Source organism: Parasteatoda tepidariorum, chromosome 9 (assembly GCF_982258835.1).
Source record: "Parasteatoda tepidariorum strain Cologne lab strain chromosome 9, Ptep-v5.0, whole genome shotgun sequence".
Lineage (NCBI taxonomy): Eukaryota > Metazoa > Arthropoda > Arachnida > Araneae > Theridiidae > Parasteatoda > Parasteatoda tepidariorum.
Genome location: NC_141763.1, coordinates 65,335,793 through 65,349,847, shown reverse-complemented (window position 1 = coordinate 65,349,847; position 14,055 = coordinate 65,335,793). Strand labels below are relative to the sequence as shown.

The 14,055-nt window shown below is 33.6% G+C and overlaps 1 protein-coding gene across 7 annotated transcripts in view; it reads right to left on the bottom strand.

Moving 5' to 3' along the window:
- Nucleotides 1-2,878: 2,878 nt before the first annotated feature.
- Nucleotides 2,879-14,055, bottom strand: part of LOC147804142 (uncharacterized) — a 61,848-nt gene continuing 50,671 nt past the window's right edge. For 4 of the 7 annotated variants that reach the window (XR_015429273.1, XR_015429274.1, XR_015429275.1 and 1 more), the window contains 4 exons: nucleotides 11,515-13,827; nucleotides 9,978-10,194; nucleotides 8,723-8,878; nucleotides 2,879-3,113 (listed from right to left, as the gene is read on the bottom strand). Coding sequence is in view for 1 of the 7 variants with exons in the window: in XM_087152036.1 (XP_087008162.1) it covers nucleotides 12,365-13,827 (1,463 nt within the window). In the remaining 6 variants the exon portion in view is untranslated. Of the gene's footprint in view, nucleotides 3,114-8,722; nucleotides 8,879-9,977; nucleotides 10,195-10,541; nucleotides 10,600-11,312; nucleotides 13,828-14,055 lie in introns of those variants that run through there. The other 3 variants (XR_015429277.1, XR_015429278.1, XM_087152036.1) reach the window with 2 other exon arrangements.

Genomic DNA, 14,055 nt, shown 5'->3' with positions numbered 1-14,055 from the left:
ATTCTTATGAATCCCTCGAATACATCGATTTAGTTATTGAGGCCACACCGTTTTATCCATCTGTAGCGGAGACAATCAAAATTGGCCTAACTCTTCCAGCTACTACGTGCACTATTGAATGCACTTTTAGTACAATGCGACATATTAAAACATGGAATCGGTCTACAATGTCTCACGAGAGATTAAGTTAACAAGACGATTACAATTCTTGTTTGATTAAAAAAAATTTAATTGTTATGTATCAATAATTACTTAATTATTTGTTTTTGAACAAAAATATTTTTAATAAAAAAATTTTATGCTCTTTAATTGTTTAAAAAAAAAGCCAGGGGGGTGCAAGTGCACCCCCTTGCACTCCGCTGCCGGCGCCCTTGGCAACACTTGAACTTAATGAATACAATAGAAAATAAGTGCAACTTGAAGTAAAATTTAGAACAAAGTGTATACAAATAGAAATATAATACACTAGAATATACTAAGAGTAAACAACTCAGTTAGAATCAATACATATACGCAGAATTGTTATTTTTTATTAGCTTCAACAAGCATTTCAGTTAATATTTTAACCTGATTAGTTGCGGATTACATGACTGCAAGAGCAATTCTCATTTCATTCAAGTCTTTAGTTTTTAATGCTGTTTGTAGGAGGACTTTACTCTCCTGCAGCAAATTCTGGAAAAGACTTAATTCATCTTTTAAGAATTTCACATGATTTTTTAAATCACGCTACTTTTATTTTGCTTCTGTCTTTTGTTTTTTGCGCAATTGTTCCGATTCTGATAAAGATCGTTTTCAGCATCTATCTTAACTTGGGCAGCTTCTTTTTCTTTATCTTCCTTATATGCCGAATGTGCTTTAGCTACAGAGTTCAATAATAAGAAAGTTATAGGAATATTTAAAATGTTATTATCATGCCTCCGAACCGCATCTTTAACTAATCTTAGGCCAATAATTGCTTTTTCAGACAAACAAGATCTTTCTGGTGATAAAATTGCATTGTTGACTTAGAATCCTCTCTCAACATCTGCATTGCCATGTGAAAGAGAGAGGCAGGATTTTACCAACAAAGATAAGTTTTTGTACTTTTGTACACCAGTGTATTTGTCAGTTAGTTTGAGCACTTTGGCCCAATAACTGTCCACTCTTTCATACTTAACAGCAAAAATTTCAGAATGAATGAGAGAAGTGAACTGATCACAGAGTTTGTTGATATCTCCACCCAAATGATGCGTTTGCCATTCTCTGACAATTGTGTCAACTTATTTATCTATAAGATGACGAGTTTTCATTTTTTTGCCCAGTCTCGTAACAGCAATATCAGAGGAGTCTTTCCTCATGATCAGGTGCAACACTTCCATATCCTTTAAGAAATTATTACAAATGGGGAGATTTTCTCATATAGAATTTGTCAATATTACAAGGAATTTTTTAAATTCAAATCTGAGATGCTTATAGTCTGGTTCCTTAAGCTTTAAAACAGCCTTCTTTCATAGCAACCAAGTTTTCTTTCACAAATTTGACCATAATATTTCATAACAATTCATTGGTTTTGTTGTACAAAAGATGCACCAGAGGTCCTTCTGTTTGAAAAATTGCTAAATACGAATCCAAAATTGGAATTGTAAAAAACAAAAAAACAAATTCAATAACCGCTAAAAATGCAGGATCTTTAACTCCTTAACAATTCTCAGATACCTTGAATTGCCTGAACATAAAATTTATAAAATACTCCTTCAATGCAGGATACACTAAAATAATCCTGTTTAGTACAGGACCAAGTAAAAGCCATCGAGAATTAAAGTTGCACCAAAAGAAATTTTTGTTCTAAATTGAGAAGGCTTTGCAGTTCTTTCAAATCTTCTCTTCTTGCTGCACTTAATAAAAAAAAAAAAACCAAAAAGGTCATTTGAAAACTAATCTAAATCAAGTGAAAGAAAAGATACGGCTTTAGAAAATGAGTTATGAACTTTGTGAAGGGAACAAGTCCCAAAATCTATAAGTTCTGGTAAATTTTCCAGGGCCAGTCTCTCGTTTAATTCTTTAGCAACTGGCTTATTTACATTCGGTTCATCAATATTAAGCATTAAAAGTTTACTTTTAATGCTTAATATTGATGATAAAGGCTTTAGAAAATGAGTTATGAACTTTGTGAAGGGAACAAGTCCCAAAATCTACAAGTTCTGGTAAATTTTCCAGGGTCAGTCTCTCGTTTAATTCTTCAGCAACTGGCTTATTTACATTCGGTTCATCAATATTAAGCATTAAAAGTTTACTTAGCGGCAATTTGTGATCTGTTTTAATTTAGTAGAGACTAAATTAAAACAGATCACATTATTACAACAGATTTTATTGGCATCTGCATGCCCCAAAAAGACTGAATTTAGATAAGAACTAACAACTTAATTGCACTCTTCCCTCCAAAATCTGATATATATGTTCAGTTGCTTCTTAATTTGGCTTGTTGTGGTTTTGTCGAAAGCCAAAGTAAACAAACTAGAAGACTTTTTTAATTGGTCGATTACTTCATTGTGTGTTGGTAGCGCAAATCGGATGTTGAGAAAGGATTATAAGGGAAAATTAAGGAAAAAATAGAGATAAAATAGAAAATATAGGAAAAAATAGGAAATATAGAAATTTTTCCAGATTAATAGGAAATATAGGAGTGCTGGGAGGCCTGAGCTTTGTTCCCACACCTATAAAAACATTGAAAAACTTTTTTTAAAAGCAAAAACACTGAATCAATAGTCGATTGAAACAAATAAAAAAAGACAAATGCTTTCCAATAACTATAAAATTGCCTACCTGCAGGAAATAATATAAAATACCAAGAGGAATTGCAGCCACAATAAATATTGGTGTTTCCAAACAAATTATGATGACCGCACCTAAAGTTCTGGATGACATAATAAGTAGCATTCTTATGTTGAATCGAATAGTGACATCAGCTGTATCAATATCTTTAGAGAACCTGTTTAACAGTCTTCCCAAAGGAGTTGTGTCAAAAAATGACATCGATGCATGCATTATGTGATTCAGAATGTCATTGTGAAGAATTGTTGAGGCTCGAAGACAAGCAAGGTTCATGAGAAGGGCAGTCACTATAGTGAAAACAACTAAAAAGAATAACACATCAATTTAGAATGTGGTACTTAATAGATATTAATTAAGTACTTTTTATGCATTATAATTATCAAATATCAATTAAAAGTAATTATAGAAGATTTTCTGTTGACTGTCCGGTTTAATGTGGTAGTAGAGGTGTAAGCGGGAAAACAGAATAGTCATATAGGATAAGGTTCCATTTCCTATACACTCGTCCATCATTTAAAAATACAAGTTACACACTTTTAAATAAATTATTCATGCAAAAATATCAAAGTTAATTAACAAACTGCACAAGTGTGAAAATTTACAAGGAAGATTTAAAATGCACAAATGACCACTTTAGCGAAAGAAAATAGTGAAATATTAAAAATTTGCATTGCATTTTTTCTGGGGGTGGGATAAGTTTGTAAGATTTTATCTATTAGTCAAATTAACTATTTGTTAATTTTAAAGTCTGAACAGCAGAAGGATATTTAAAGTTAGCAAATAGCTTGTATAAGTTTTTAAAATCATCAAATTGGTTTCTAATTGCAGGTGATTGGATATTTTTATATTCTGCATGGTCAATTTAGTGAAACACAACTGTTTTTGCCCATGTTATGTAAAAGAGTAAAGAACTTTTGCAACAACAAGTAGTTGTCCAAGGGGACATGAAGATCAAAGCCGACGATTTCAAGATCAGTGGTTTGATAATGGCGGTGAGATTCGTAATGCGCACTGTGTGTCTTCTTCAATTCCAAGTTAAGATGGTACCAAGTTAAGATGGATCTGAAAGATGTAGAAATAGTTCAATAGCTCACAAGCCACTACCTGGCATATGATACAACATCATCCCTGTGGAATGGCAGATCTGTAGCGTGTTTACCATTACAATTATTCAATTATAATTCACTAGTATATAAGACATGTTAACTCAATTTTATGTTGGGGTACCTTTTCATAAATGAAGGTTGACAACGTCGGAAAGATCCTTCCCCCACATTGGTGGATCACGGACATGACCCGAACATGCCTACCTCAATAGACACACCCACTTTGATTTGAACACGCTTAATTCGATAGACAGTCTACATTGAACAGTTAGCTTTCTACACTGGTTATCATAAATTAAGGAAAAATCACAAAAATAGCGATAACTCTTTCAAAAGTAAGCCAAACCGTGCAAAATTTGCATATGTTGTCCACTAAGAGTAGCTGAGTAAAATTGCAATATGCAAATTAGTGGCGCTGCCCTCGGCTTACGTCATCTGCCTGGAGCATAAAAGTCCAAGTTTGAGAGAAAGCACACAAATTTTACTGTGATTGCGACATTGAAAATCTGAGATAGCCAATTCGTAATAATGACCTCTAGGCATCATTTGCCTGAAGAACTACGATGGAGAGCCATCGGGAGACTAGAGGCAGGGCAGAGTCAATCAGAAGTGGCCAGATGGCTAAATGTGAGTCCATCTGTGGTTCATAGACTTTGGAGGCAATTTCAAACCACAGATTCGGCATCTAGGAGGTTCAGTCAAGGACGGCCAACTGTTACGACCAGTGCCGATGACCGATATTTGACATTAAGTGCACGCAGGAATAGAACAGCTACTCCGACACATCTTAGATCCTCTCTTGCTGCAGCCACCGGAAGGTTGGTGTCAACGTCAACTGTGCGCAGAAGGCTCCACGAAGGTGGTCTGTATGCGAGACGACCAGCCATTTGCGTGCCGCTCACATCACGCCATAGGAGAGACCGTTTGCAGTGGGCCCGACAACATGTCCACTGGACGTCAGATCAATGGAGGCCTGTTCTCTTTACGGATGAGTCCAGGTTTAGTCTAGAAAGTGACAGTAGACGTTATTTGATATGGAGAGAACCTGGGACCCGTTATCATCCATCAAACATCCGTGAAAGAGATGCATACGGAAGAGGCAGTGTCTGTGTTTGGGGAGGCATATCCTTAGGAGGGCGCACATACCTCCATGTCTTTCCAAGGGGAACCGTGAATGCTCAGGTTTATCGAGACAACATCCTTGATGCTTATGTGCGCCCATATGCCGGGACAATTGGTGATTGCTTCCTGTTACAGGACGATAATGCAAGACCACACAGAGCTCGCATTGTTGATGATTATCTTCAACAGGAAACAATTACTCGCATGGAGTGGCCAGCTCGATCCCCGGACTTGAATCCTATCGAGCACGTTTGGGATGCTCTAGGGAGGCGTGTATCTGCCATCAATCCGCCCCCTCAGACCCTTGCCACGCTTGCAACTGCTTTACAAGAGCAATGGCTCTCACTTCCTATTGAACTGATAGACCGCATAATTGAAAGCATCACACATCGCTGTTTGTGCTGTATTGCTTCTAGAGGCAATCATATTCCATATTAAAGGTACTTTTTCTATTGCAAACCGATACTTCCAATTTGTTTATTTTATACATGTGCTAATTTCTATACTACTATTAATGTCTGATAATTTCTTTTTATGTTGTTTAATACCTTACTATGTGTTGTATATTGTGGGTAAGTTTCATAAAATTCCATGTGTAATTTCTTGAGTTATCGCGATTTTTGTGAATTTTCCTTAATTTATGATAACCAGTGTACTTTGTGACTGTAACATTGTTTTTACCACGCTGTTGCTACTCAGTCTCAATTACACTCGACAGCTAATGGCAACACAGGAGCGACTGTGAGCTTAATACAGCTCTAAGGATCAACACTCAAAGTTCAGTGGTCTTAATAATGCTCCCCTGGCTTCTCTCAAAACAGCAATGAATCAGCTAGTGGTATTCATTCATCGAATTCTATCACACATAAAATTCTGCTAGGGGAGAACCGTAGCATATTTACAGGGTGGCCACTCAAATCAGATTTCAAATTTCTAAGATTTTTCCAGGTTTTCCAGATAAAAATCTTAAAATTTCCAGGTTTTTGTTTCTTTTTTCTTATAAAGTGTAGGATGTGTACAAGAAAAGTGTATATTACAAAATATTTTATTCAGAATGTTATTTTTGTTAACATATCATCTTGAAAAAATAATTTATTTTGACAATTTGGCAAGATTTTTTATTTATTTTTCAAATGTTTTGGTACAAAATTTTGAATCAAAAATCATATACTGACATACAAAAGAGTAAAATTAAATATTAATATATAGTTCGTTCGTAAAAAAAAAAAGTTTTTTAAAAATATGTTATAAGAGGTTAAAATGAAACAGAAACGCTTTATCGACAAACATTGCTGTTAGCAATCGTAAAAAATTGTGTGATTGGTTGGTTTGCTGAGAAAAAATAATTCCCAGATTTCTTTGAATTGGAGTAGAAAAGCTTTCAGAAAAAGAGTGCAATATAAAATCTATTATTATTAAATTATAACCAACTAATTTTTGGAGAATTTTATAAAGTTAAAAATACAAAAAAATTTTGTCAAAATAGAAAGAAAAAAAATTACCACCAAAGCATCGGAACAAACTTGAGCCATAAATGGATTCAGCCCAAGGACAGAATTTAAAAACAGAAGCTAATATCCTTATCCCTTTTTCCACCTCCACCAGAATCTTTCCTAAATTGCACAGTCCCATATCGGTCAAAGGTTTCTGCATTCGTTTAGCAACCGTGGGAGAATTTTATGTGGCATTCTAGCTTAACAGAGCTCTAATGGAGCAAATTTTGATGCAAGCAAAGTATCGCTAAGTTGATGATATTTCAACTGTTTGGCGATACATTTCCGTTTAAAAAAAGAGGGTATAATGGATGAAATAATTTAAATTAAGAAAATTAGAAAATAATTTAAATTAGTGAAATTAAAAAAAAATTCAAAGAAAAAATTTCCAGCTTTTCTCTGAAATTCCCTGATTTTTCCAGGTTTTTATCCAAATTTCCCTGATATTTCCAGGTTTTTTCCAGTTTAAAAAAAATTCCCTGATAATTCCAGGTTTTCCAGGTGGGTGGCCACCCTGATTTACCACTGCAATTATTCAATTCCAATTCACTAACATATACGAAACGCTAGCTCGATTCTATGTTGGGATAAGTTTTCACAGATGAAAATTTACAGTGTCGAAAACACGTACCTAAAGTTTTCTATCATCATAGCTTTGGTATGTACAAAATACACTCTATAACAAAAAAATCGACGCACCAAGAAGGAGTTCTCCAATTGAAACGAAAATTGGTGGATAGGAAGACAATGTACAGAATAGTAAACGATTAAAATTTCAGAACAATTGAATAATTTATTGCAGAGTTACAGTAACAAGTTCAATAAGGTGTTGACCCGTCTCTAGCCTGGATACAAGCTGCCACACGGCGTGGCATAGACCGATAAAGCTCCCGGATGGTCTCTTGCGGTATTTCCTGCCAAATTCGATCCAATTGTCGAACAAGGTCATCAATATTCCGTGACAGATGCAATCGCCTTCCCATCATATCCCAGACATGCTCGTCTGGTGATCTAGCAGGCCAAGGAAGAGTTTGACAAGCTTGCAGACAGTTCATAGCAACACGCACCGTATGTAGTCTGGCATTGTCCTGCTGAAAAATCCACCCAGGGCGCTGCAAAAGGAAAGGTAGCAAAACAGGTCTTAGGATGGTGTAGACGTACTGCTGTATAGTAAGTGTACCTCTAATGATGACCAAAGGGGTCCGGCTGTCAAAGGAAATGGTACCCTAAACCATGCTTTGTTGAGGGCCGGTGTGGCGTGCAATAGTGAAGGCAGGATCTCCCCTTCGCCCTGTGCGTCTCCAAACACGTCTTCGATGATCGTCAGGACACAGTTGGAAGCGAGATTCGTTGCTAAAGACTATACATCCCTAGTCGGCATCATTCCAGCCTGATCGAGTCATGCACCACTGTAATCTGGCTCGGCAGTGTGCAGGCATGAGTGACGGTCGCCGCGAGTGTAGATTTCGCTCTCTCAACCGTCTGTGAATGGTCATGGTGGACACTAATGTTTGGGTTGAACGTCTGATGGTTGATAGAGATGAAGAAGGTGCTGTGACAGCTGCTCGGACAATCACCCTGTCCTTACGCTCTGTTGTCGCCCTAGGTCGACCGCTACCATCCTGACGCTGAACTCTGCAATTTTCCAGCCATCCTTGCCAGCACCTTTGAATCGCCGCATCACTTCGACTCAAATGACGAGCGGTTCTCCGATTTGTCCAACCGGCCTCTTTCAATCCAATGATACGACCTCTGCCAAACTCTGAAAGTTGTTCGTAATGAGCGCGAATCCTGCAGTGAGGCATTTTTTAAAGTTGTTAAAAGGTAATCTGAATCGCAATCAAACCGAAAGTTTTAACAACCGTTGAAGAACTGCTCCTTATTAGGTCTCCAGGATGCGCAGTTCCGATGCGCCAGAGATCAAACTATTCGTTCATTGGACACCAAATTTTAATCATTTGCATATCTGTTCAAAACATTCATGCATACGAAATTTCAAAGCAATCTGACGATAGCTTCTTGGTGCATCGATTTTTTTGTTATAGAGTGTATTTTGTCAGCGAGTGTTATTATAACCTATTTCCATAAAAAAAATAATAATAATAAAAAAATAATATGGTCTAAAAACACAAGGCTTAATAACAATGTGAGAAAATATTTATAACTTAGAACAAAAGAGAAAATACTTACTTTTTTCACAGGGTCATTAGCATCTTTTCTCCATGCAGAAAGCCATAAACTAGATCCAAGACTGAATGCTGTAGACAAAGGGTAACTCAAAATTGTCCAGAATGTGTTCCAGTAACCATAAGATTTCATGTAATCAACATACACAGATGCTTTAACCTACAGGGTGAAAGGAAAAAAAATCATACATTTTTGTGTGTGTTTAAAATACACTATATTTTTTTGGAATCAGGAAAATAAAAATTTTTATTGTCTAACAGTACATAAAATATAAATTCTAAATTATTTTAAGTATTTTATTCAACCATTGGAATAAACTATATTTAATATAAATAATTTTATTCATAATTATAATGATAATATTATTTTTATTTAATATATATTTCAATTAATATAGACAGAAAAAAATTAGAATATTTGAATGAATTGTAGATAAATATTTGCTTCATTAGCTTACTTAGCAAGGAAAAATAAAGTTGTCACTCAACAATGCTGCAACATTTACTTTTTTTACAGCTATTAAATTCAAATTAAAAACTATTAAGACCTCAAATTAAAAACTATTAACTATTAAGACCTCTATGCAGTAAAATTCAAACTTCCCCAATTAATTTACGATATAATTTTAATTATCAGATAAACGAGATTCTATTTAGCAAAAATAATTTGTAAAACTGAAGTATTTATTTCTTTTTTTTTACAAATTTATAATTTTAATTAACTGTTAACCAAGACCCTAATAAAAAAAAAACCTTAATCCATTTGCTGATGCACAATTTTAATTATCAAATTCACAAAACTCTTATGCAAAAAAGGAATATTTACTATACAAAGTTGTGACATTTACTTTTGTCATAGCAAAAAAAAAAAAAAAAAAAAAAGCTTTTCAAGTTGTAACGTAACTACATTTACTTTCTTTGTAACTATATTATTTCAATTATCAGATTAACAAGATAACTACTTAGGAAAAAGTTATTAACTTACTTGAAGATGGATAATTTTACTTACATGGCAAAAAAAGAGCATTCGATTTTCAAAGCGCAGCATTACTTCTTTTTTAGCTGCATATTTTATACATCTGATTAACAAAATAAGATTAAAAAAATTTGCTATTTGAAAAGCTTGTAAATTGCCTTTATTCATAGCCTATTTACTTCATAGCCTATTTACTTCATAGCCTATTACTTCATCTAATTATCTGATTAATGGGAGAGTCCTTTCTAAAAAAAACACTACAGCCAACAAACATTTGTCTTACCGATCCGACTTCTATTCCTTCCTTTTTTCTGTGAGCCTGGTTCCAGTTTTAGGCTTTTCGACAACAGATTTTTTACTGGCTCTCCGATGATGAATCTTTCACACTTTTAGCTCTTTTACGCAGACCATCTCCAGATCCTATTATTGAAGGAGATCTTTCAGATTTTACAGGGCTTGCTGTATCTGAATCAGTTCCATCATTTTGTTTTGACAGATGTCTGAAAACATAATAGGTTATTAATAATTGAAATTTAAAACATTTAACTGAATTTCAAACAATAACTTTTTATTTATTTATTTTTTTGTGCATTAAACAGGTCAAAGATTTTTTTAATAGTAAAAAAGAGCTATAAGATTTATTCTGATAGTTAAATAAAATCCTTGTATGATTAAAAAAATATGTAGACGTTACGGGTGGGGGAATTACATATTATACAAAATACATAGACATGGAGGTGACTGATGAATCAGATAATAGAATAGCTAGAAAATAAATTTACCAAAATATGGCAGAGCCCTCAAAATGAAAAGATTCAAGTAAGAAAGTTTCTTTTTGTTTAGGGGGATTAGCGAAAGCTTTGTAGAATAAATAAAACTCCAATATGAATTGCAAAAAAGATAGTCTGTTAGAACAACAATTCAAAAGAAGTCAACTACAAGATTTAAAACTCCAAGCGAGATAAATATATATTTATGACAGATAAAATGAAAAGCAATAAAAATAAAGTTTTCACGGCAAATTATAACAAGATTCTCAAACTCCAGAAAAATAAGGAATGTAGAATAAATAATATACCTCATAATTCCAATAATTAACTTCATAATTCCAAATTAGGTATATCTGTTATGGCATGTAAAAAAGAAAATAGTCTTCCTTTGTATAATTGGGAAAATGCAACTATTTAAAAATACATATGTTAATTACTTTTTAATCATTTCTCGATCACCGAAAGTTAGTAAGGTAAAGTAATTAAATAAAATCAAAATAGTTTTAATTCAGCAAATTTATTTTTAGCACTATAATATACTGATAAGTAAAAAAATGCTGAGATTGATTTTGATGAACAGATGAAGCATTAAAACGATCATGTGTGATATTTTTTGATATGATGGCTAAATAATTTAGGGGAAGACATGTTTTCAGCAAAGTTATTGCAAAAAGCTATGACCTTAGTTAAGTGAGATTTATTTCATATATAGCTGAATGAAAATTAGCAATGTGTGACTTTATTGAATTAAAATTTTTCTTTTTATGGATTCTTTTGAATTAAAAATTTTTTTATGAAATCATAAGTTTCTAAAAACCTTTCTTAAGTAACAAAAAAAAAAAACATTTTAAAAATAAATTATACATTTTAAGCTTTGAGCCAACTATATGAAAAACAAATTATATCAAAATAACTAACAGACATATTTATTCCAGAAAATCATGATTTTTTTTCGATAAAGTTATCTTTAAAGGCAAAAGAAAGAAAGAAAAAAGGAACTACATATATAGTCCTTATGTATAAACTTCTACAGCAAAGAGATTCATATACCTTGTAACTTCAGGTGGTGCTCCTATAGTAGCAGCTATTTCTTGCATTAAATTCAATTCATCAAGTGGCATTTCCTCAACAGCTTCTTCAGCATTTTCTTGTAAATAATGAATGAGCAAAAGCTCCTTTCTTTGCTAAAAGTTCACTGTATAAGCCTATCTCAGAAACTTTGCCATTTTGAAGAACTACTATTGTATCTACCTCTGGCAAGACACTTAGTCGATGTGTTACAAGAATTCTAGTCTATAAAAGATGATCATCACTAAACAATTCATAAATGAGGAAAAATTACAGATGATGCACAACTATTGATAAATTGATAACTAGATGATGCACTTTACAACTATTTCTTTACTTATTCAAACACATTTCTTCAATAATATTTCCAGATTCGTAATTCGGTTTTTTCATCAAACAGCTACGCAGATATCTTCTTATAACGATGATGCACAATTTTAAAAGAGAAGTTTTTACACTCTGTCCATCTTTTTATAGCTGTGCCTAGTTCATAAAATAAAATCTAAGCAAAATTTTCTTTTTAGAATACTTTAAAGAGATCAACTATAGTTGTTTCAAGAGTCTTCTCGAGAAAATTTATAGAACTGTTCGATAATAACCAGGAGCTGTTCAATGTCATTTTGAACTATTCGTAATAAAACTATGTGCAAAAAAATTCGAAATTACTTCATATTCTACACAAAATAATTCCAAGATGATCACCAGTGAAAAATTTTCACGTGGGTCCTATTACTTATTAAAATCATTTTGTATAACACAGCAATAAAATATACCTGTTAAAGTCAAAAAGTTTTTTTTTTTTTTTTAAAAAAAATACAATTTTACGAGATTATTATAACTCGTTTAAAAGAGCCCATAGTTGTATCATTTCATTTTTAAAATCCTCGGAACTACCTTCACGTGACAGTGCGAAATCAACGAAGTAAGCTTTACTTTGGTTGATCATAATATTTTCTCTTCTAATGTCTCCGTGGATTATTCCTTCATTGTGTATCTGCTTCAAAGAGACAGTAATGGCCAGTTTATCTTTCTTAGTTAGGTAGTCAAATTTACTTATTGGAGCGGCTTGAAGTTGTTCTATAATTATAGCATCTCTCCATCCGTCTATCCGTCCATTGAAATGAAATTTTGGTACAACTATACCTTGCAGGTTTTTAAGTTTCTCATATATGAAAATTTCATTTTTAAATTCCCTGATTATATCTTCATTGCACTTATCCGGAAGGCATTTGGCTACAAATGGGAGATTCTGGAAGTTTAAAATTTTGAAAACACTTCCATGCCTGCCTTCTGCTATAAAATCTGTTATATTGAAACGATTACAGCACAGTTGATTATTGTCATTGTTTTTAGACATTTTTTTTGTATCCACTTCCTTTTCTTCCTCATTCCAAGTTCTCTTTTGCGAATTTCTTTCCTGTTTTCCATATGCAACACCACTTCTAGTTTTGATAGGAGAAATTTGAACAGAGAGCTCTGACAGCACATTAATTCTCTCACAGTGGTATGCTTTGTTTATGAATTCAGTTATTTTTTTCAGGGGATCAGGATCACAGAATTTAACTGCCGGGGAAACTATGAATAAATTATCATGTTCTCTCCTCTGTAAAATGACAAAATAAGAATGGCAATACGATGTTAAAACACCGAAAGCCTGTTTGACTCTCATGTCATGTAAATAATATTTCAACTGGCGCATACCCAATTTCCAGTGAAACTGGCCATCTTCTTCAGTTTCTTTCCTTGGGGAATCTATGGAACCTCCTGGTGTTTCAACACACGTAGCAATATCCTGAAAACTTATCTGCTGTTGTTCCAGGTAAATTCGGCTTCGACTAATAAATGAATTCCAAGGTTTCGCTTCAACAACAAGAAATGGTAATCCATCCAAATCAAGAAGAGTGAAGTCAGGTTTTCCACCACCTACTATGGGCTTTTCACCCTTTATTTTAAAACTTTTGTTCAAGATCTGCCTAATGGGCGATAGAACATTGCAGCGAAAAGCATGCTGGACTTCGTTTTCACTATCGAAATCTGGCGCTTCAACTATAGGAAAATTCGCTGTCATAAGATTTTCTTCTAGTGGTAAAAGAAAATCTTGAAAATCTTCTCTGATTACCAATGTTACTGGTTTTCCTTTATACAAATCTATACTTCCAGGGAATGATTCTGATATGAAGCCGTTTCCTACAGGCAATTGTTGTGTACAAAGTTCTGAATATGTTAGAGCTTTCAAATCTAGATTTTGGTTGAAATTTACTGAAATCTGTGCCATTTTTACGGGAAAAAGGTGATCTAAAAAAAAACAGAAGACCATTCTATTAGCTAGCTAAAGTATAAGGTTAGAAAGCTAGAAGTAATATTACAATTGTGCTGGAGAATAACACTATTAAGGGGCTCTATTTTTAAGGAAAATATAATATTTTTGAGGTTACTAGTGCAAAAATTGGTAGTTTTTGCTAATATTTTTACCCCTTAAATTTAGGTGCGCTAGAAGTAACATCTAGTATACTACACTGGTGG